This window comes from Aythya marila (assembly GCF_965140915.1).
Source record: "Aythya marila genome assembly, chromosome: 5".
Taxonomy (NCBI): Eukaryota; Metazoa; Chordata; class Aves; order Anseriformes; family Anatidae; genus Aythya; species Aythya marila.
In genome coordinates, this window is record NC_139046.1 from 8,827,625 (window position 1) to 8,852,417 (window position 24,793).

At 46.4% G+C, this 24,793-nt stretch overlaps 1 protein-coding gene across 4 annotated transcripts in view; it reads right to left on the reverse strand.

Moving 5' to 3' along the window:
- Positions 1–17,655, reverse strand: part of CEP170B (centrosomal protein 170B) — a 56,388-nt gene extending 38,733 nt beyond the window's left edge. For all 4 annotated transcript variants that reach the window (XM_082762161.1, XM_082762160.1, XM_082762159.1 and 1 more), the window contains exons 1-5: positions 17,629–17,655; positions 17,211–17,320; positions 16,443–16,578; positions 5,182–5,271; positions 2,351–2,431 (exon numbers count right to left, since the gene is read on the reverse strand). In XM_082762161.1, the coding sequence (XP_082618287.1) occupies positions 2,351–2,431; positions 5,182–5,271; positions 16,443–16,547 (276 nt within the window). In that variant the 5' untranslated portion in view covers positions 16,548–16,578; positions 17,211–17,320; positions 17,629–17,655. The remainder of the gene's footprint in view (positions 1–2,350; positions 2,432–5,181; positions 5,272–16,442; positions 16,579–17,210; positions 17,321–17,628) is intronic.
- Between the last annotated feature and the right edge of the window lie 7,138 nt (positions 17,656–24,793).

Here is a 24,793-nt window from a genome sequence, read left to right on the forward strand (position 1 = left end):
AGGGTAACCCACATCTGATAGCGGGACCTGTGCCAACTGAAGAGTGGCACACAACAGGAGAGGGGCAGGAGAAGCTCTGGAGAGCACCAGCAGCTTGGTGTGGGATGAGGGAGCAACCAGAACCCTGACTCAACTCACACCCTGCTCCTCTCAGCTCCTGCCTGACCACTCTCTGCCTGCAGCATCCTGGCCAGGATGGAGCAGTCTCGCACAGTCAGGATGAGGCAAGGCTTTTCAGTCACTGCAGTTTCCTGGATGAAAAGTAAATCAGGTCATGAGCTGCTGTGACCTCTTCGGAAGGGAGGCATTTGGTATGTTTGAGCCTAGGCAATAATCCCCAGCAATGCTGTGGGGAAAAAAAAACAAAGGAAGCATCTGGCAATACCATCATGAGCAACCCAATCAGGACAGTGCAGAGCAAAAGGGAGGAAAAAGGAAAGATGGAAAATGTTAAACTAAAAATAAACTAAGAGATACTGGCATAGCAGGGAAACTCCACACAGTCTGTAAGTGAAGCTGTAAATGGAAAAGAGACAAACGCTCTTATGCAATCGAGCACAGCTGACTCAGAGGCCACAGGAGATGCTGCCATCCACGCGGCGGGCACAAAGCACTGCTAAAAAGGGTGGCACCAAAGGAGAGGAAGAGATTTTAACTGCTACAGCCATCCTGCCAAAGTGAAGAGCCACGTCTAAAACCTACATTCTCAGAAGTTTTCCTGTTGAGGGCAATAAATTCTACAATTCATAAATGCAATTATTCATTTCACATGAATATCCATGTAAGGGCTGCAGGACTAAGCACTTAACTCAGCTGCTTAATGCTCAGAATTACTTTCTATAAAAAGTTTAAACCTGTATCACGGCCACTAAAACCTATCCAAGCTCTTGGCCCTGGCTTACGCCTCTGCTCGACTGGAATTAAAGCAAAACGATGAGTTTCCCCACACATCCAGAGACCAGAAGACACATGGCCACTTACATCAAAAGAACATTTGCAAAGCTGCAAAGTCAAGAAAAGCTAGAACAGAGGCTGCCTTTAGCATGCCTCGCCAGGTGTATGCTGAGATGCCACCTGCCATGACAAGACCCTAAGACCCTACCTGATTATGCACTGGGCAGCACTCAGCAAGGGGCAACTCAGGACTTTTCCCCATTTATGCCTGAACCTTCATGAGCTGCACCCTTTCCAAATCATGCCTTAAAAGCAAATAATCTGTCTCCTCTGAGATGCATCTTTATGGTTGTTGTCTAAAAAGATTTAGCAACTAACTCCCTTAAAAAAAAAAAAAAAAAAAAAAAAAAAAACTACCACCATGAAGCAAGGATTTGTTATTTATGAATATCATATATATCATGGGGACGATGAAGGGCACGAGCATGTGGCCTTGGGGCCAAGGACACACAAGAGTTTGCCAGCCAACCTTTTCTCCCTGCTTCCATTTTCAGAAATGTCTGAGTTGTTTTAACCAAAATTTCTCACAAATAAAACAAGAAACCTGGAGAAAATATTTGTGATTTCTAAATTCAGCCTGAGCAGGGAAAGTTTAGCAGTTCGAAGCAACTGAGAGTGCTGTTCTGAAAAAGGATTTGATGGTGTTAAGAAAAGGCAGCAGTAGGAGCTTCTACTTACCTCTGTCGATCTACAGCAGCCAGCCAAAGGGCCGCATCAGAATGAGAAGGAAAGGGATGAAGGTAAAAGTATTTTAGCAGACCCTAGTGGGATGTGCCTCTGTAAACCAAGTGGTAACAGCAACCTGGCCTCCCCAGATGGAAGGGAAATTTTCTGTTGCTAAAGAAAGCTTTACTCTTGCATTTTGTGGCAGAAGCAATTTGCAGGAGCAAGCATCAATCAATATAGAGTCAAGGGTCTGACCACAAGTCTCCAGAGCTAAGCGTGTCAAAGACCTGCAAATTGTCTGCACGCAAGCAGTTGGGCAAAATGAATGACAAAAATACTTATATCAGATGACTTTTTTTTTTTTCAAAAGTTAGTTTTTACAAAAGCATATGAAACATGTTTGCTCCCAGGCTGGTACCAGCGACAGCTGCCACCCAGCGATCCCAAATAGGAAGAAAAAAACCCACAACCCCTCCTTAGACAGAGTGATGTGGCACCTCTGCAGTCACCGCTGCCAGCACAGGGCCTGATTCAAAGTCCAATGAAGGCAGCAGGTATCTTGATTAATCTGTTCTGAATCAGGTCCATGGCAGAGAAACAAAAGCTGATGAGCCACCCAAGGGCTCCAGGAGGCCAAACACCCTTAGTCATTAGCCACGACTGGGACTGTTAACCCTCCGTGCAGCAAACAGCACAAAACCCAAAGCCAGTGTCTGAAGATGGGAAGGATATCGTAGCCGAAGCGAATGACATCGTTCAGTTTTAGGGTGATGTACTTCTGGTCAGGAATCCTCACGTCATTGACGAATGTCTACAGGGAAGAAGCACAGGAGTGGGTTTTAACAGAGGGTTTTGACAGAGGGTATATTGAGGCAAGGCATCTCTTTGGGATGGGACTTCTAGAGCACACCCAGGCCCAGCTGCCCATGGTGCCACATGCACAGAGTACAGCAGCTCACAGCAGCCCGGCCTGTCAGCCAGGCCCCCTGTAAACTACCAAAAGTAGCTCCTGTAGGATAGCTCCAGCACCCCAATTCCACTCTCAGCTCTCCCCCTCCCTTTACAAAGGGTGAGGGCTGCAGCAAAGCTGCAGCAATTCCTGCTCCAGTTATGGAGCTGGGTATCAGCTCTCTGCTGGGTGTCAAACAAGGCTCACACCAGCCCTAAGCTGGGTAATTTAACAAGGAAAGCCTATCACAAAGGGAACTGGAAGTGAAAACACACAGGAAAACAAGCATTTTTTGTGGAATCACCACAGTGCCTGAGGTGTCGTTGTCCAAGACACCATTATCAGCACAACAGGCCTCTTGCCCCAGAGGTTCACATGCTCATTTTTTCCTATGCTCCAGATATTTAATTGAGGCCCAAAGAAACTAAATTGTCCTTATAAAGGTAAAAAGAATGCACTTCACAGCTGTGAACAAATGCCTTGGATGTCTCAGATGCCTGCAATCTCTTGCACTCCAGTGTCCTGAAAGCCCATGTGCTGCTGGATTTACCTGGGCTGTTGCAGGCACCAGGAGTTACCTGATCTTACAGGGAAGGATTTGCCCAGCCTTACAGACCTGGAAGTCACTGCTGGGTCTCTGCAGCCTCCATACGCTTCCAGCTTCCAAAATTCTTCCGGTTTAAAGAATCAAAACTGTGCTACAAAGTGAACTGACATGCTTTCACCACTGAGACATGGTTTTCTCCTTTTGTTTTCTCATCTGGGCCAAGCCAAGCACCCATGGTAAAACCAGAGGGGAAAAAATAAATGCTACAACAGGAAGCTAGAAGCTCAGCAGACAACAGCCCCCAGCTGCCTGGCAATTTACAGAAGAGCTGGAGAAGAGGCCTTTCATTTCAGAATAAAAGCAGTAAAGCTGGTTAAAAACCACGCAATTTCTATTTGCATGAAAACTTTTAATATTTAAAATTCCACAGTCAGATCTGCAACAACAACAAAAAAATTTATTTGCTGAATTTTCTGCAAAACCGAAGTTTGCAAGAAAATCCATTTTGATGTTGTTACCTATTTGTCTGTGGCCACTTAAAGTAAAATAACCCATGGAAACTGCTTGTTACAAATAGACATGCTATCTTCAAACTCAAAAGACACTTAGTGACCGCAGTGTTAAAATAATTCAAAACATTTTGGAAATAATATGAATTAGATTACACAAAGTCATATAATGCATTGTTGATAAAGGCATGAAATAAATACAAAATAAAAACAAATGCTGAAAACAGAATTTAAATCAAGGTCCCCAGGAGGGATGTCTTAAATTGCACCTAAACTTCCAACTAAGGATATTTACTTCCCACAAAATACATTCAGTTTGGCCACAGCCACCTTCTCCCACAGAAGTCTGTTTGACCCACCGTAGTAGACAGGCACTGCCATAACTGCTTTTAATCCACCACCCCCCTTGAGCGCAAGCCTATTACTAAAATGCTATAAATTCATTAGCCTATGAAGAAAGAGAAGTAGTGATACAAGCCTTCCCTTTCCGCAGGCAGAATTTTCAGCTGCAATTTATCTCTCTGATTTTTGAATCAGGGATCCCAACAGAGCCCAGACCAGTTACCAGAAATCCTGACATTTCAGCAGGATTCAATCCTGCTTTCAGCTATTAGGCTGAGGAGGATTAACACTCATTCTAGCTGTTTTCAGATGCCAGCAGAGGCAGAAAGTTTGTTGCCTGCTTTAGCATGTGTTTTTGTACAAGTTTCTGGGTTTATCCAGTGTTTTTGTGGTTGCAATGATGGAGGGCTGCTGTTTCTAAACCCAAAACAATGATGGCAGTAAAATTCCGTGAACACACAAACACTGAACACAATTACGTGAATCTAGCTTAGGCCTGTTTCAGAAGAGGAATAACTTCACTGGTATGTAAAAGCAGCCGAGAAGAGGCATGCTATGACATTAGGATAGTTTTAACTATCATGGTGTACTTAATAATCACAGAATTCAGGTGGGCAAAGCCTCACCAAGCTGCCTAACACTACTGCCTCCTTCAGGAGCACAGAAAGGGTTAAGACTCAGGTAGGCTCAGATTATCCCCCAGTCTTAACACAAATCAAGGCAGGTGGAATAGCAATTTTTGTCAGAAAGAGGAGGTTTAAAATAGTTTCTCCCCAAAGAAATTAAAAGGCTCATCATCCCATAAATCACTCCACACACCGACAACTGAATTGCTAAAAGGCCACCCTGCTCATACTGAACAGCTGCTCCAGAATCTTCACCAGTTTAATGTTAACATCCCCCAAACAAGACTGAATTTATTTCTTGCCCTTTTTTAAGAGGCACCACGCTTTTGTGAGCCCTGAAGAGCTCTGCAAGGGCACCAAGAAGAAAAGGGGAAAAAAAAAATGCAATATTGACTAAAGCTTTCCTCTTCTAAGATGTTGCGTGATCTTTGTCTCAGGTCTTGCAAATGTTTTGTACCTTCAGCTTGATTCATGCAAATGGCTGCAGTGAGACCCCAGAAGGGTCTAGCAGTAAAATATATGCACAAGTACTTGCAGACTCAGCACGCCGCGTGTTCACCTCTGTCAGCAGGGAGGTTCGGTACTTACGCCGTTTAAGCTCCCGAGATCCTTCACCCAGTGCTCATCTTTCTCCTTGTCGTAGTTGATCACAGCGTGCTGCTTATCCACACTGCGGGACTGGCAACGAAAGCACAATGAGCGTGAGAGCAGCCAGGCAGAAGAGACACTGTTAATCAAAGCAGCATTTAGACATGAAACTAACTTGATAGGAGGCAGGGGGAGAAAGGGAAAAAAGCAGGAAAGATTAAATATTATTGCTACTATAAATAACCGAAGAACACACAGTAAACGCTTCCATGGTTGGTGTAAACAGTTCACTGAAGATAATACACTATTTACATGAAAAAAAAGAGTCATGGAAAGCTGTCAAGACTATGCCAGTATTTCAGTAAGTTATATCAATGCACATTGAAAACCAAACCTGTCAAATAGAAAGCCTGGGGGCATCATCTCAGCCTGCGTGAACGGGAAGAGCTCCATTTTCACCGGCTGAAGCTGGTGGCCTCATCACCAGGGACTTTCTATTTGGGAGAATTTCTTCCTATCTTTCAAAGGGGAAAATACCTATACAGTTTCCTTAAGTTACAAACCAAACTTGTTCATGATGCATACTGTTCCCAGGACCGTGTGCTGGAGTTGGCTTAAACCCTAATGCTTTCCAGCTTGGAGAGAGGTTAGTTAACTTGGGATGAGAAAGTGACTAGAAAAAAAATGAAATTTAAAGCTAACTTTGAGGACACTGATTAGGACTGATGTGGTCCCAATGGCTTTGTCATGATGCACATGCACCAAATACATCTTGTCTTCAAAACAGAGTATGACACTTCAGGAGAAGTGCTGTCAGACCGTTTCAAGGCACAAACATCAAAACCTCTGAGCAGTTTTGAAACACAGCATAAATGTCACAGCTATGAAGACACCGGACTGTCTGCACCTTGGCTTGAAGCACTCACTGGCACTACTCACTCAATCCATCAGCGTCTGCATGTGTTGCTGAAACCTCCCTGGTACCTCAGCCCAGGGAAGGGTAGGGCACGCTACCAAAGCAGGGAGACGAGCCAAGCTAAGCCTGTGCATCCTCCTCATCCTGGGCATCAACCAAGAAGTTCTCAGTGAAAGATAAGTCCTTCCCTTTCCCCAGGTACAAACAGGCAGGTTTCCACAGCAGTGCTCTCAGTAAGCCATGACATACTTCCTCGCGGGCATGCAGGGGCAAAGACTCTTACAGGGGAATTCCTTGATGAAAACAGAAGTCTTTCCTGACAAACAATTAAGCATTAGCAGGAATTTCTTCTTCCCATGGCAATGTGAAGCAGGTTGGTAATATCCCAACAGCTAATAAACGTCAGGTCCCAGAAGGCTGGGCTCCTAGGAGGGCTCCCTGCACTTTACCTACAAAACAGGGATGGGGGGACACCATTCCTGCCCACAGCACGGGTAGAAATCCCCCCTTTCACCAGTGATGCACGTTTATAACCACATCACATCCTGCAGGACTCAGACAAAAACGCACAGGGGTGCTGCCTTCACTGCACGGATGCAGACACAGGGCATTGCCATGTCCTTCAGCTACCCAAAATCCTGGACATCACCGTTCCCAGTGGGACGGGAGGGAGTGCTGAATAGGTACAGCAGTGCTTGCTTTAGCTTTTTAAGGCATGCCTCAGAAACTCACTGAAATGTTAACTGAATTTAAAGGCATAACAATCCCTTTAGTCCACTTCCAATGTCAGAAGGTCTTCCACCCCAAAAAGAGAGTTCGCACAGAGAAAAAACTGCTGTAGATTTTACCTCGTACCAAGCCGCAGGCCATTTAAAAAGAGGCTTACTTCAGGGAACCAGCTGTCTCCTAAAAATTCAGTTTGCCCTAGATCTGACCCGGATGCAAGTTACCACAGCCTTTGGACTGTTGTATTTTACAACAGCTGACTACCCCGGGGTCCCAAGCCAGACAAGGGTCATCCCACAGGGACGGAGATACACTCTAGCACCATAATATTCCCCTATATAAAAGCAGAGGTCACCAAAGGAACTGATTCATGCCAAAATTTCCCACCTTTCAAGCAAGTTTCAGCTGTGTTCAAGACTGCCCTTTGCAAAAGCAGGTAAAATGATACGCTGTATTTGTGCCGTGGTCCTGAAACCTCCTAGCATCTCTTTAAAGAGCGTGTTAGGAACGTGGCAAACTGTTACACAGATCATACTTCCGTGAAATCTCATCTTTTTTTTTGGAGAGGAGATGAATTTTCTCAGTTTTATTTATGTTAAAACAGCAAACATCACAAGCACTTGCAGCGGGAGTTCCTAAGGGCCTGTCTCCAAGGAAACTCAACTTAAAATAACTAAAATTGCACCTCGTTTATTTTGATGCAGACTTGCCAAAGGTCCCTCTCGAGCACCAAGGTGTGGTTTAGTTCAACACCAGCCACATCTGCAAGAAGCTGCTCTTCCCTGCAGCGGCAGCAGCCACCCGGAGGCTGGTGGTGCTTTTGTTCCCGGAGAGGAGCAGGATGCCTGAACCCACTTCCAAACAGAGCCTGAGCAGCCACCAGGGTGCCAACAGACAAGGGCATGAGCACAGACCTGGTGAAGTCACTTAGTCAATAAAGGCAGAGGTTTCCCGTGAATGAACCCTTAAATCACAGACAGCAAGTTGGGAAACCTGAGTTTGTGCACATTACAGAGCAGTCCACGGGTGCAGACCTGCCAGAGGTCTGCAACTCCACCGGGAGGATTTTAGGCAGCTACAAATTGAAAAGCTGCAGTGAAGGTGACTGAATCCCAAGAAGAAGAGGACTCCTTTGTTCAAAAACACTTTTGCACCAGGCAGCGAGCCTTGGTTGTGCTCAGTCACAGCCTCCACAGCAAAAGGCAACGCTGATCCACATGTTTGGACAGAAAATGCTGGTGCAAGTCGGGCAAAAATAACACAAAATGAATGTGTGATAACAATAAAGTGTTTATATATTAAAAAAATAACACAGCTGAAGTGCCTATACACAAATGTCAAACGCAGAAAATAACCAGCACACCCTAGCAGTGACTCCATTTCGCCAGAAAAGCACTTGCAGCAGGGAGAGCAGCACTCCTCGGCTACGGCAAGACTCATTCTGGTTCTGCTCGGACCCAAACAGCAGCGCTCTCACCACATCCCAACACTAGGCTTGTTATCAAAGGAAAACAGTTCTCGGGAAAACACAGCGTGTGCTCTTCTGATTAACAACATTTACGCTTCTCCGAGGGGAGAACACGGACACTGATTTGTTTCTACACTAAACTCACCCTGGGCTTGCATTTCCAGACATTCAAATCACTTCCTAATATAAGGCTGTCCCGCTTCTCCCTCGCACTACCTCCAGTGCATCATGTTTTAAATACCTAGTAGACGAAGGGCACATGCTGCACGTATCTGGAGACGGAGGTGTTTTACAGTTACACTTTCCTCCAAGTTGACATTAAACAGGAGGCACCTCCAAACCCGAGGTAGGAATGGCACCTCCTGGTCTGCCAGCCCCAAACCTGTACCAGCAGCCTGCATCGGCCCCCAGGGAGACGTGCAGCCAGGCAGCCTGCTTCTGATCCTCACAACTGCATACATCACGTTGGCAAAAGGCCCTGCTTAGCACTGCAACAGCAAAAGCAGCTTGAGAAGGGTGCAGGAGTCTCCAACGAAGTAAATATCACATCAGCTATGTGTGCTGCAAAGGGAACATCACTTATAGCCTTGTGTTTGGGGACGGGTCTGCTACATACAGCAGGGTACACACGATGAAACCAGGAGCTGCAGAGAGACAGCAAGCATAATCCACAGGGAAACAAGACCTGCTTAGGAAGGCAGGATGAAAAAATACAGCAAGACAGCCTGCGTTTCCCCACAGGGTCGGGGAGCAGATGCAGCTCAGCTGTCTACGTGGATACAGATGCTGTTTTTTTCCCCCAGCAGAATCACCATGGGCAAAAACCTACTGCTCAGGGTTGAGATTTGGACCTCAGCCCTGCCAGCGCTGTGAGGCATCATGGTACTGGAGATAAAATAAACAAACAAGAGCAGTTTCCCTGTTCCTAGCTGCAGTCTGTTGTGCACGTCTGGCACAAGATAGCTGCAGCATTCTGGTGGCAGCACGCAATAAACACTTGCTTGAATATTTTCCACGTTGAACAGGTTACATTTCTGCCAGTAATGTGCTCCGCACCAGTGTCCCAGTAAGGAAATACAAACCTCTCCCAGTGCCCCGCTTTGGGAGGAAGGCACGCAGAGCCAACTTAAAACAAACAACAACAAAATATCCTCACGCGCTGGCCTCAAGCGTGGTTTTAGCTCCTCCAAAGTAAAACCCTGGGTAATATTTCATGACAGCGATAGCCACTGGGTCTCCCTCTTTCACCACGATGCATTTCGTAAGAGTTCAGCATCTTGGCCATTTCAGAGCTTTTCCAGAACAGCGGTGATCTGTGAACGCTCCGTCCTGCCTCGGGCTGGTTGCAATGAGCTGCCCTCGCAGACCGACTGCTTCCAGGGGCCCGTGCTGCTTTCTGCACGATTCTGCACAAGCACACACCAACATCTCTTCAGCACGTGCAGCCACCTCGATGCTGGAGCCGACCTCACGTTGCAGTTTCCGAGCTGCAGATTGCTGCTGTCAGCTGTGCTGCAGTTAGGATCACAGACACGCTAAGCAGATCCGTGGCAGGACCAGGGCCTGAGTATTCACGCAAAAATAAGGCAGCGAACAAAAGAAAGAAATCCCCTGGGAAAATGAAACTCTAATCCCCACAGCTTGGCACAGGGATTTGGAGGCTGGCATAGCCCTCATAACAATTTAACCCATTATTTTGGGCTAGAATGGGGTTTTGCTTGCTCGTTCCTCTTTCCAGCAGTGGAAGACAGGCTCAAATGACCCAAGTGCAGGTTCTCCCCAGAGGCAGGGACCAGGCAGCCTGCAGATGGGCTGGCTTCCCCTTCATTGTGTACCGCCACAGAGGGGAAATGTGCGAGCATCACCTCTGGTGGGAGAGCAGCCTGCATGCTCACAGCTGAGCCGTGCTGCTGCCAGGATCAAGGCTGTGGAGTACAAGTCAGCTCCTGACATGGACAGGGTCCCTTTCACCCCTGCCCACCCCCAGAAGGGCCAAACCCTCCCTCCAGCTCCTCACCAGCCCTGGCTGCTGTCCCAAAGCCTCCTGTCCCTGTGCTGCCCCCAGCACTGACCTCCCCTCCCAGTCCTGCCGTGCCCCCAGCGTCCTGCACCACGCTTCCTCCGCCAGCTGTAGCCCTCCCACCAGCTCCACATTGGGAGAAAACAACAGGAGAGGGAAGAGCCAAGCAAACACCACCAGGGCTGGAAATATGGGACGGGCATCCTCACAAAGCTGCTGTCCAAGCACCTGGAAGCGCTGCCTGCCCGACAGCCGAGCTTTCCCAAGGCTAGGTCCTTTCCCTCCTGCCTGCGAGACACTTACTTCCCTTGTGACACCTGATGAATGAACGGCCTGGGATCATTGCTCTAACGCCCAGGGACTGGCTTAGGTGCTGGTTTACACCCTCCAGATAACTGCAGCAGAACAGCACGAGCAGGGCACGGCCCTGCCCTGCCTGCAGCTTCCCTCTCCACCCCTGTGCCTCCACTGAGAGGGAGGCTGGAGGCAGCAGGGGTCCCCCATCACTGCTACAGGGAGCTCCCAGTGCAGAAAATATTTTAGTAAGGGAGGGATAGGGCTGCTGCACAGCAGTAAATTCACCTGGAAGCATCAGGAAAAACATCTCCCGAGTTTGTGCCACCTTCCTCCTGCTGGCACAGGCAAACTGCGCCACATCTACTCCCACCTGTTTATGTAAACACTCACCCAACCACACTGCAGAGACATCGTGTCATTAGCTACAGCCCAGGGAAGGCAGGATATGCCAGGTCAACGAAACCTCAATTTGACCGCCAGCCCCACGCACACAGAGCTCACAACGCACCGCATCGTTTGCGGGGTGCACCGCACACCCTGAGTACTAAACAGGGAACAGATCTCGGGTGGTAGAAAACCTCTGGTACTGACACGGTGACAGATCGCATCTCCACGCCTGCGTACGCAGGGGCAGAAGCAGGATCACACGGGCGGCCCTCGCACTGCTCTGCAGCCATAAACACCGGACTTGGCAGCCGTAGGAATGTTCTTTCAGTGCCCAGGATGCTTGTAATTGCCTAGCTTTTTACCAAAACAAGCTAAAGAAGAGGAAAACGTCTATCCAAGCAGTATCAAGTGACCGTTTATTCAACTTGCCAGCAAAACGGACTTATGGTAGGGGCCCGTGAGCTGAACATACTTGAACTAATTGATACCATAAGCAGCATGCGACGTCCCATATGGACCAGTGACAGATGCTTGGCTAGTAGCTTTCACAGCTATTTGCTGACAGCAGAATGAAAACAAGTCTCGAGTCCACTTGGGGCCTCGGGGAGATGCTGTTCAGCAGTGGCGCACACTGAGTGCCCTACTTCCACCACTCCTTGTAGGAGGTTGAGCAAGTACTCCAGCAGCTTTCCTCGACAGCTGCTTTGACCACTGTGAGTCAGGACATCGGGTAGATGCACCTTGATTTAATCCAGCACAGCTCTTCTTGTTTCTAAACTCCACTCCTGTGTGTCCTCACACCCACCTCCTGCTTGCCAGACCCACGACAGCTCTGTCCTCCAACCCATCCCCTCACCAGCGCCACTCCCAGATGTGATGTTACCAAAACCAACAGCCTCTCATCAGTCCCTGCTGCCTGCACGCAAACTTCAACTGTGTTCAAAGGTCTGGAACACAGCCAAAGGCATTTAGGTTCTTGACGGAAGACTAATCAATCACCTCTGAGCTGGGAGCTCCCTCCTGAAAAATGTCACCCCCCGGCCCTACAGCACCAGAACTTCAAAGAACGGGTTAAACATACTTCTGAGTAGTTTACATGAAAAGAACAGCATTTTCCTCAGTCTTGTTCTCCTAGAAGACTGCAGAAGGGAGCTGATCTCTTCCGGAGCACGCTGCCTGAAACAGAGACCTGGAACATCACCTCACCTCTCAACCAGTGAGAGTTTAGCAGAGTTATAAGTGACTGAAAGCGGAGGCTCACAATAGGAAGTGCCAAGCTGTCTGAACTGACAGGCAGAACAAAGGCCACACCTAAACCAGAGAGCATCAGGCCATCTGCACCTACCTCTGCTGTAACTCACACTCACGTGTACGAACCCACAGTGCAGGACAAGGGCATGCCCAAGCCACTGCCCTACAGGGAGGGAAACAGTCGAGGGAGAACTGGTTAAACATTTTGCTTTCTCAATTTTTCCATTAAATATCCCTCTCTTTAAACAAAAACAAGGAAATCATGCTGCTGCTTTCCTTTTCGTTAAATATTTACACATAGCACAAATTGCAAAGATGCTCTGTTTAGGGGCAGAGCAGAAGGTTTTAATGGTTAAGTGAAATTTTGGAATCTGCAAAATGTTTATGTACCCTGAGTAAATACCCATCGCATTAAGCAAGTGATCAAAGCTGATAAAAATGGCAATTATGTTTCCCAGGAAAAATGTTGGTGGGGGAGGAAGTTACTCCGTTCTACAGTGTCAACACAATAAAAAAATAAAATCTTAGTCCTGGGTGGAAAGTAAAAAAAAGTAAACACATTCAGAGAACTATTTCCTACCACGATCAAGCTTCATATAAAAACACGCTAGTGCACATCAGTGAAGGTCTGGATGTCCACACTCCTGCTGTTGCCTTATCTGAAGGGAGCCAATGAGTACGAAGGGAATCAAGTACTGTTATCAGAAACAAGGCAGAATGGAGCCCTTGCTATGTTTAACACTGTGTACACACTAAACTGCACTGCACGGCATTGTCTCCCAAGCCCTAATGTTCAAACCCAATGTAAATCTCACATTTTCTTGTACTAGGAGCTTTACAATGCTGTTAAAATATTTAAAATATTTCTAATCCTATTAGTAGATATAGAGGATTACAAGGCAGGTTGTTTCCCCACTATCAAACCTACTTAAAAAGCTTGAAGACTATGGTTTTCTTAACCTCTTTGTTAACCATAAAGCAAATCTAGTACCTGTATGAAGTAAGCAAACACAGGGGAAACTAAGGCTTGATTGTTCGGTGACAAAGACATTTTTTGCTGTTTAGGGATCTGATACCTTCAGGCAAGGCAGCCAAGAAAATGTCTAAAGACAAGACGCTCCTAGAACTGTAAAATGTGAAAGGCAAGACTGCAAGCTCTCCAGGACAAGGACAGCTTATCTCTGTGCTGTATGTATGTGCACTAACACACAAGGTCTCAACAGGGGACCGCAAACTGTATCACAATGAAATCACGAAGCAGAAATAATCTTAGAGATGAAAAACAATGACCAGGTCATCCAGTTCTCCCCCCAGACAATGCCAGTCTGTTCCCAATTGTGCACTTGAGAGGATTAAATGCCAATAGCTTGAAATATACATATACAAACTGTGCAGTGAACACAACACACAGTTTCAGTGTCAACACTGCAGGAGTATTACAGGTACAAACACTGCCCCCAGAGCTCTGTCCATCTGCTCTGATAACCTCCCTGCTCCTTATCTTTCCCCAAGACAAACGGACAGTCACAGAAGCAAAAAAAACATCTATTTTTAGATCTCATCCTCCATCTGCTCACACGCAACTTTGCTTGGATATCAAGTGTGTGCTTGCAGCCTCCCTTCTGCACTGAGTCTTACTACAGTCATGTCATTTGCAGCCCAAGTTAGCTCTGGCAAACATCTTTATAAGCAAATGGCTAGGAAAATAATGTGCTGTGCTGTTCAAAATGAGACCATTTGTGTGATCTTAGAAAAAGCTTTATTACTGGAGACAATAAACTGATATACTAATAAAGGGTCATGTGTAATTCAGCCCCTGAGAAGAAACAGCTGGATTTTACCAACAATCCAGAGCCTTCAGTCTGAAAAATTAAGGTTTTGAGCCATCACCACCTACAAGCCCCCAGGTACAACTGCATCCCTCTCAGAGATACTGCTGACTCCTCCAGGAATCCCAATTTGTTTACCTTGTAGAAAAGAGCATGACAAATGTACAGCGTCACAGGTGCCAGTCCACATGCAACACTGAGAAGCCAGCTGAGACTTGCAAAGAAGCATGAAACACTCCACACGGTACGGAGTGGTTCACAATCCACACTGCCCAATTAATCCCTTGAATAACCAGAGGAATAAGCAACGCACTTTAATGATGACTGATACTTGGGCACTTGTATGTTCAGGTGCACAACTTCAGACTTGGGATTCTCGCAGTGCTGAACCCTGACCATGAAAAAACCCTCAAGTACCTTCCAAACATATTAAGTTGGGCACCCTAAAGCTCAGGCCATTTTAGAAAAACCAAGAACACTGTATGCATTTTCTCCCTTTAAGTCGAAGGGGAATACAGCAATCAGGGGTTTCGAGCAAACACAGACGGAAAATATTAGGACATTTTTAATGTCTCACCATTACATATCTCACCAGCCAGACATGTAGGAACATGAAATAAATGATAGCGTAATTCACGAGAAAACCCAAACAAACGACCTGCTGTCGAACCAGAGCATGCTTCAAACCCTAGCACTGCAGCAATGCCATTTCATTCATTTCTAGCTAACAGAGCAGTACAAACACTGCAAGCTCTCCTTTTGTGGACACTAACGTTTTATTACAGCCAGATAACACCTTAACCAACTGTCTTCCAAGTACAACTTGTACAATAAGAGCTCCTACCCCCCCAAACAGACCTCCTGCTAACACATCTTATAAAATCCCTGCCATAGCTACAAACACAGCCTGCCTGGAAGAACATTAGCAAAGCATTTAGGAGATGGCTGTTACCACACTAGCAGTGAAATCTAGAGGGGAGGAAGGTCCCACTGTGCATGCAGCTTCCTAATGTTGACATCTATGGGCATGTGGGCTTTATGGATCACAGAATCACAGAATTTCTAGGTTGGAAGAGACCTCAAGATCATCGAGTCCAACCTCTGACCTAACACTAACAGTCCCCACTAAACCATATCCCTAAGCTCTACATCTAAACATCTTTTAAAGACTTCCAGGGATGGTGACTCCACCACTTCCCTGGGCAGCCTGTTCCATTGTCTAACAACCCTTTCAGTAAAGAAGTTCTTCCTAAGATCCAACCTAAAACTCCCCTGGTGTCATCTCTCCTCTTGCCAGTGTGTGCCATGTAAAACAAAATGACATAACACTGGAATGCTTTTCCAAAAGTCAAAAACATTTTTTTTTTTTTAGAATATATTATTGGATACTTTAAAATCACTCATCATTACATATTCAAAATTCTCCAAAAATATAAGTGTTCACTTAGGTGATCCAGAGAATCTTCTGACATGTTTCTAAACAGGCAAATAGGGAGCAGGTAGGTGCAGTCAAACTTTTTTTTTTTTTTTTTTTTGGCATTTAAGTATTCACACATGTATCTAGCAGAAACACTAATTGAATTCTAAGCTTCCATAAAGCCCTGAGCTAAACTGCTCTTGTCAGCTCTTTGCAAAATTCCAGTTCAATTTGTTTGGAGTGACATCCATTACATTACTCTGTCAAACATCAGACCACAGTCAACACTTCAGAAACATTGGATTACATCCAGCAGTGAGACACCCTGGTATGGACAGCACTAATGCAAGCTGCAAGTTTGCCCACTATGTGGGCAATTACACAATTACTTTGGAAGCAAGAGGACACCACCTTGGCCACCCCACCAAAAGAGCCAGCATTACTCTGCTAAAGATCAGGGTTTCCTACCATGACAAAAATACATACATACATACACAAACCAACCAACCACACAAAAATAAATAAATGAGGGGTACAAGCACCGACAATGTAATCAAACAGAGTAAAGGGAAAAACAGGCAAACAAAACACTGCTAACCTCCAAATCACATGCTAAAAAAAACAGTAGTTTAATCACTTGCAGATCAGGACAGAATTGTATGTCTATGTTTAATACTTCCAGCAGCATCAAGATAGGTAATCTGTTCGATTTGATTAATCTCCCATCAGCACAGCTCCTGCCCATCTGATGACATAGCTTTTCGGAAGAAACCTCACTTGCACTTTCATGAACATATGAAGTCTTTGTGGGAACCGCAGACTTGACATAAAAGAGGAAGTTTGTTTTAAAAGATGTCGTTTGAAGAAAGCATGAGGTATCTCTACAGATCCCAGCACTACATTCACATCTAGAACACCTTCAGAATAGGGTAACAAAAAAGTCACATTACCTGGAGCATCAGTTCACAGTCATCTCTGCCAACAAATATCATCTCCCGAGGGAGCCGGTGGCGAATGCCAGTGCTGCTCACCAAGAACCACGAAGTCACGCTCATTTTGGCGCTTGGCACTTAATCTCTACACATCCTGAACATGAAAAGATAAAATAAAATTAAGGGGCACAGAGGGAGCTATTAACGGTATATGTAAGTATAGCAGTGCATAGCTAGAGTTCCCAAATTTTCCTGAGCCGTGGGACCCCGTGCTGCTCCTTGCACTGTGTTCACGTTAAATTTTTTGGTGGCAAGGAGCAGGGTTGAGGCACGGCCCCGGACCTGCCACAGGTAGGAGCCCTGGAAGCACACCCACAGCAGGGTAGGATTGTGGGGGGGAGGGGGTTAAGAAAAGGCTCATTATCTCAGAAACGAAGTAAGCAGCTGAATCCAATGGTTGAATACAGTCAAAAAAAAAAAAAAAAAAAGGCAAAAGCGTAGATCTTTTCCAGAACATTTCCGGGCTGCCAGCACAGCTCCCGCCTCCCCCATCCTCAGAGGACCCGGAGGGGGGCATCGGGAGCGGGGCTGAGCCCCCAGCAACCCCCCAGGAGCGCTCCCAGCCTTCTGCTCAGCCCCACCTGCAGGCAGACAACCCCATAACCTCCCCCCCTACGCGATCCGGGAAAAACACAGGAATAAAGACCCGCAAATAAAGCGCTGCACAGGACGGGAGGGGGGCTCCTGGCCCACGAACCCCTTCCCCCCGTCCCCCCGCGGCCACACCTGGCTGCTGGCGCTGCTACGGGCCGGCGGCGCGGGGCGCAGCCCTGCTGGCTCTCCTCCTCCTCCTCCTCCTCCTCTCGCAATCTCGCATTTTCTCCTCCCGTCTCGGCCTGAGGGAGGGAAGAAGAAGAAGAAGAAGAAGAAAGGGCTGAGGGGCTGCGGGGCCGCTCCCGCACTGCGCTCCGCAGGCGGCTCCCAGCCCTCCTCCCCCCCCCAGCAGCACCGGGCTGCGGAGCTTGGGGACGGGGAGGGGGGGAGCGAAGTGCGGTCGCCCCCCAACAAAGCACCTGGGCAAAGGCGGCCGGGGCCTCCCGGCAGCGGGCAGCCGCCTCGCCCTGCTCCCCGCTGCCTGCCCGGGGTCCCGCCGGGGGGCTTTCCCCACGGTCCCCCCCTCCCTCGGTCCCCACCGCCGCCCTACCTGCTCGGGCCCCGGCGCGGCGGCAGGCCGGGCGCCTCGCCCCTCCAGCCGGCTCCGCCCGCCCCGCTCCGCCCCCGCGCACGGCAGGTTCCCGACGTCAGGAGGCGGCCCCAAGGCACCCGGCCCTGCTCCATTTTCACCCAAGCACCGTCCCCGAGGGTCCCCAAGGGTCCCCGAGGGTCCCCCGGGCTCCTCACGCCGCCCCCGGGGCTCCCCACGCTGCCCCCACCCCTCCTGGGTGCCCCCCGCAGCCTCCTCATAAAGCCTCGTTCGCTCCCAGCCTCTCTTCCCCACAGGCTTTTGGGGTGTTTCGGCGCTTTTGGCCCCAAAATCTTATCACCCTGTGAAGCCCCAGGCAGCAGGTGTCAGCCTGAGAGCCTGGTGGGCTTCTGGGTGGTGGTCTGAGTGTAAAAACAACATAAACGTCGTGATCTTGTATGGTGCCCTTCATTTCAGGCTCTCAAAGGGGTTCGTGGAACACAAATGGGGCTTGGTGACACCTCCCTGACACAGATGTGGTTGTCACCGGCCTTTCCAGGCTGAACAGGTCATAGGGCAGGAGTCACTACCTCCACAATCACTGAGTTCCTATCACCAGCCTTTTCTCCCACATCCTCCGCCAGGTTTAGGTTGAAAAGGTCCTCAGCATGCCTTCCTCAGGCCCTCGCGTAGGGCAGGTAACTAGGAAATTACTGGAGAGCGCCAAGTGTGAAGCGCTATAACCACCTCTTTTCTCACTAAAACTGGAGGCAGCAACTCTCCACACCAGCTCTCTGACTCCAGCTGGCACGGGCTGCTAAGAAAAGAACATAAAAAAGATGGCAAGATCACAGTGATATTTCCCCAGGCTTATCTTCCAGCTGAAAAAGGCGTCTTTGCATTTATATGCTCCATGTTTATTTCTGAATATCATTTCTCAGTCACCTGCAGGAGCTTCCCTAGATGTCTTAAGTGCTGTCTTTTAGAATTTTGGCTTCAGTGTTTTCCTCAATAATGTCTGATGACACAGAAACCATAGGTGCAGTACATCAATTACTGAGGCCAGTCCTACATCAGCAACACTCCATGGACTTACTCCTGGCCTACAGCAGGGATGGCAGTGGGACTGGTCCTCTGAACATACGAGTAGGAAGGGCCATCCCCTGCAAGGCCTGAGAACCAGGGAGGACAAAGGAGAATCACAGAATCATTAAAGTGAGCAAGAGCAGAACCAGAAGGGGGTAAAAAAACCTGCCCTCCTCTTTCTGAAGAGCAGTAGGACTTCATTAGTATTTAATTACTAGTATTATTGCCTTCTTTAATCAACATTTGAGTTCTTCTCTGGCAAATACATCACGTCTCGGGGCAATTTCAAGGTGTGATTATCTTCAAAGGCTTAAAAGCTGGCTGAGACTGCAGCATTTGTGTTTTATTGGAATGCTCTTGCTATCTCCTCAGAGAGGAGCACCACACCCTTGCTGCACACCGCGTCCCTGGGGTGCCAGGCAGGAGGACGGGGTGACCAGTGCTCACTTCTGGGGCATTTTAAAGGCTTTTGCGTTGACCACTGGCATAAAGTAGTTTAAAACCTAGATAAATAAAAATGGACTTCTACCCTAGTTTCCAATTCATTCTGTAGTTGAGTCATGTTTTATTATCAATTTAACTGACCTATAGTTTAGGTTTTTATAAATAAAATTCACATCTCTCAGAACTACATCTAGAGAGTCTGCTCTGTAGAATATCTCTATACTGCTGGAAGGAAGTAGGATAATTTACTTCTTTATACAAGCCTGCCATCTAGGCAAATCTTTGTTATGAGTTACTATAAAAAGGTTAGTGATTGCTTTAGCTTAAGCTTGGTTTTACCATTCACTTATATATGTGTATTTATCAGAGCAGTCAGTGCTTCACTATTTATAGAGAAGAAAAATAGTCCCTGTTTGCACCGCGTGTCTTCTGACCTGATTCAAGGTGCAGTTAGGCCAAGACGTTAGGCTGCATAACAGCCTCCTTATTTTATTCCAGTGATCTAAAGGGAATAAAGAAGCTAATAAGGGCAGTCTTTCCTTCTCTTTTTTCTTCACACCTCCCAAAGTAGTGTATGGGCAGCAGGGGTTGAAGAATAGCCTGGTGTCACACTGTTGTCTCTAAATCCCATCCCAGAGTGTGTATCTGTGGGAAAGAGATGTCATTGCACTGCTGTACTTTGAATTTCACTTTTTTTTTTGCTATCAGAACAAGCCCTGTTGGCAGCCTTTGCAACACATGGGCTGCTCTAGTTTAATCTAGTTTAAACCAAAGGCTGACCAAACACACAACTGCCTTTGAAAATACATGTATGATATTTGTAGAATCCTTAAACCACCTCAGGTTATCTCAGTGTGACAGATTAGCACAGACACAACTCTGGAAAGATGTACTTGAAGAAGAGATTTAGAAATTAGAGTATAATTGTGGGGGGGAATGGGAGTTTCAAGGAGAAAGGAATGGAAGAGAAACGGTGAAGAGGAGAAAATACAGAGGAGGCATTGAGTGAAGTTAAGTGATGGCAGGCATTGAGGATACTCAAGTCATTACACAGGGGCAGGACTGGGCTAAATTGCACATTGAACATAAAATCCAGCAGCTTTCATTTGGGTGTAGCTTTCATTTGGGTGTAGTGGCTGTTTTAAAGTTCTCCATTCAGCAGTAATACCATGCTCTCAGCCCTGTTCTTTAAGCAGGGGGGATGTTACCTATATCTGAACAATTAAATTGCCCCTGTGCTTCAGTGCTTTTAGCAAACAACGTCATTAATCCTTGTGTCCAGTCCACCTCCAGTTTCACTGGGGAAACAAGTACTGCCTCAGGGCATGCACACCAAGGATGCTCCATGCAGTGAGGCAGCCACCCAGGCACGCAGGGAGGAGGGAAGGCCCAGGAAGGACCTCAAGAAGTTGGGAGCAGCAGCAGCACAACCTAGCTCATGTGCTAAGTTTGCAACACAGGGTGCTTATCATGCAAATCTCTCTATTTTCATCTGTAGTGCTGTCACCTTCAACTACAAGGGACATGCCCCTGGCTGTGTGAACCTGCACAACCCCAGTTACAGGAGGTTCATCGTGCCGTACACTGTGCAGATGCACATTGTAAGGACCAGTCCCTGTCCCAAAGTGCTCATATGGTCAGTAAGCAAGGAGAGTGAAGGTGAGATAAAATGTCCAGGCAGAAGAATAACAGCAGGTCATGGGCATGTAGGAAAACCAGATTTCTATATCCACAGCTTTTGAATCTGGATAGAAATCCTCTGCTTTACTGACTTTTGTCTGACACCCTGAGCCCATAGCTATCATGAACCAGGACGACTTCAGCTCTCTGCTTCAAAACAAAGATCCTACCATCCCCAGAGGAACTGAATTAAATCAAGCTCTTTCTGCCAGACTCTGACGTAAAAGAGACTTGACAGAGTTCCCGACCACGAAGCAGCTTGCTGCATCTTGCTGCAGAAGAGGTTTCTGTTCCAGGCTGGTCACAGCCTGATCCAGATACACTGTGCAGCTTCCCCCCCAGAATGGCAGCTTTCCCTGTGCAGGAGCTAAGGGAAAGAAAAAAGAAAAAAAAATATTGGTTAGAAATTCATATGGTGGGTAGCAAGTAAGTAAAGATATACAGGATTTATAGGGGAACTCTGCCACAGAAACCCATCGCACACCGCCTGAAATCAGGTAAAGGCAGCTGCATTCACATTTAATCACAGGCACGTGTGCAGCTTGTGAATTCCTGGCTGCTTTGCATCAAAGGCACTCCAAAAAGAGACATCAGGCGCTGTTGCCCAGAATTATTCCATTTGCTCTTCACTAACTGACTTTGAGATGCATCAGGAAAGGTTCACAAGTAGGTCATGCAGGCTTTCTTAACCCCCTTCTTCACTTGGATGGATCCTGCCTCCCTGTGATGTCTTTCTCTTCCAGAAAGCAGAAATTGCAGCAAGGCCAGTTCTTCAGGCCCTGCTGCAGGGAGCTGGATGCGCTCCTGGCCCATGCTTGCAGCATTCTCCCTTTGGATCAGAATTCCCGTGTTGATTTTTAAGGCGAGCAGCAAGGATCTGTGGACTTTTGCAAGAGGACACTGCAGGTCTGAACCTGTGTCCCTGATGCAGCTAATAGCACTATTGCCTGCCAACAGAAAGTCCCCTTTCCTACAGGGCCTATGACCAAAGCTTTTCATCACTAATTCCGGGTAATCAGCTGGAGCTGGCTCACCATAAAATGCAAATCATCCACCTTCTGGATATGTGCTTTTCAAGTGCCATTTTGAAAAATCTTTCCCTTGATTTTTTGTCGTTTCTTATTGGTTGATTTATTTTTTAATTGCTGGGTGTTTGTCAGGGTATGGATGTTTATCTTCCTTTTAGCTACGCTGGCGTAACGATGTTGCTGAATCGTGATTTGTATCAGCAAGAGCAAAGCAAATCTGCTCCTCCTCTCTGAGTATCAATCCTTTGCTCTGCCAGATATATCGATTGTGCTGTTTGCCAACATTCCCTTCTCCTCTACAGCCAGCAACAGGCCCCAGTCCTGCCTAGTCGACTGAAAAACAATAAGACCATTCATCTGCACAGTTATTCACTTGGATAAACGTTTGCAGAGATACAGTCTGACTGGGACATGCCCCTCATTTGAACGGTTCTAAAAGGTGGATTTGTACAACACTTGGATTTTTAACCCATTTATTAAAGAGCTACAGAGACAGATTCTTAGCAGGAGCGTAGTAGTAGTGCTCAGAATGGCTTCAGTTTGGCTTCCTTGCCTTATACCAGATGGAGAGTTTTTCCTGTCTTTTTTCACCCGCAACACAGTCCCAAGTACCAACATGACATTTAATTTTAGTACTATGGAATTTACTAAAATAAAACCTTATATGCGTTAACACTTCTTTTCATAATGTGCGGCATGGCCTTCTCCAGTCATCCTGTTTTATTTCCCTGCTATGCCGCAAAAATTATTTTCTTTTTATTATGTAGCTTAAATCATAGAGCTACATTCAATTTACAACCCTCATAACTCTGAGGGGGGGGCAAGAAGAAATATCAGTGCAATAAAAGAGTGGAGTGTGAACACTGTCAGAATGTCTCATCTAGGATTTGTGTGGTATAAAACTTTCCTGAAAGAATTAAAGCATATGCTTAAGTGATCTTATATTTGGCATTTTTAATTAGCAACAGCTCAGCAATGATGATGTCGTGCTGTCTGATGAGATTGGGTCAGGTGATACATGGTTGTGTGGTGTGGCATCTTAAATAGGAATCACCTTATGGCAAGTCGGAGCTGTTTCGATATCACATTTAAAGAAATCGCTTCTCAGGGAAAGTTGATTGGTTTCATAAGAGAAGCAGCAGGGTTTTGAGGACTCCTGTGTGGGAGAATGGGAACAATGGGCAGCTTGAGATCATCTCCATTTCGGTTTCTTTTCTCTTATTCGTTCAATTAATATTCGTGTATGTGCATATTTCTTATGAAAAAGGATGTAAGCATACTTGAAAAGAAAAGTGATTTCACGTGGCCTGAAGAACTCAATGCAGCATGCATGGCCAGAAGGCTGTACCTTGCCCTCCAAACCATGAACAAATTCCTTCCCCCGTTCCTCTGAGGTTATGATTTTAATGGTAAGGCAGCAATATTTGGTTGAATACCGCAGATGCAATATTTCCGTAAGCAGTTTTGCTCCAGTAACCATCTCTGTTTTTCTTTTTCTTCCTTTTCCCCTAGTAATCCACTTGTGCACTTGCACATTTGCAGACCTGGGGTTTACTTTGGCAGCTCACCCATGGTAGAATCTGTTCCACGCAGACGATCCTGAACTGTTGTGTCCTGAGAGTTTCTTGTTCAGAAGATGTTTCATGGAACTTCTCCCACTGGATAAATTTCAGGACTTTGTAGGAAAATCTTCTCAATATTTAGCTCATGGAGGTGATTTGATTGATATTTATGAAGGGAATAAAAAGCCTGATTTGAATTTAAGTATCAGTTTAAGGAAAAATGAGATTGCCATTCAGCAGGAGCTCACTGATTCATCAACTGCACACATTTCTTCCTTGCCTAAGAGTCTTGTTAAAACCAGACTTGGAAAATAGGCAACAGGTGAATGAATGAGACCTCATGAAAAAAAGAAGCAGCCATTCCTGTACATTTTTATCCAATTAATGTATTTTACCTGAAAACCAAGATTGTTGAACTTTCCTTGTTGGCCTTGTAAGGTCAATAGAGAGGGGAGAATTTAGGTTACAACAGACCGCTGCATCTCTAGAGGAGTCGTTGTTATTTAACATCTCCAGAGCCAGAAGTGTTTGCTTTGCTGACCGATACTAGTCTGTACCATTCATATTTAATGAAAACGTCAGTTCTGCTTGAAACTGTTCTCGGTTTGTTGCATGCTATTGCACGAGAGTTTTTAGCAGTAAGATGGAAAGCTTTGATGAAATATTTAACAGATATATTTTTAAAAAATCACAGTTCCCTTTAAACTGAAAGATATGTCTACAGTAACATCCACTGTAGAGGTGAAGGTCTTACAGGTAAAGAAGGATCTTAATTTACTGGCCTGCAGGGAATAATTTACTTGGAGATTCACCCATTTTCTGTCCTGTGGAAGTTTAAACTGTATTTTGCTGTATTGATCTTCAGCATTGCATTTCCTTCACTTGAGAATGGTGTGGAACAATAATGTGAATATGGATGAAAAGGTCATCGAGTGTCAGGACGAGCCAGCCTGCTTCCACAGGGTCAACCGGGGGGGGGGGGCAGCTTTAATTATTTATAGCATACAAGCCATCAGCTGGAAATTTATGTGCTTGCCAAGCATTTTAAAAGAAGTCAGTTTTTTCTTTTTCTTTGGGGGAAACAGTTGGATTAGCAGCACCACAGAAGAATGAAAGGCACCAGAAGGAGACCTTCAAAGCAGCATTTTCAAGATGGAGGAGTAGCAGATTCATTACTTTCATAAGTAATTACTTTCAATTTTTTTTTTTTTTTTTTACGGATTCATAAAAGCGTCAGTATACTTTGGAATAATCTTCTTTAGTCAGCAGGTGCGTGAACTCCCGTGCGCTTCACATTCATTAAATCATCTTAAAACCCTGCAAAGTATGCGTGCTAGCTAACCGCACACACGTGCTCAGGGCTGTCCTTTTCACCAAAGATTATGT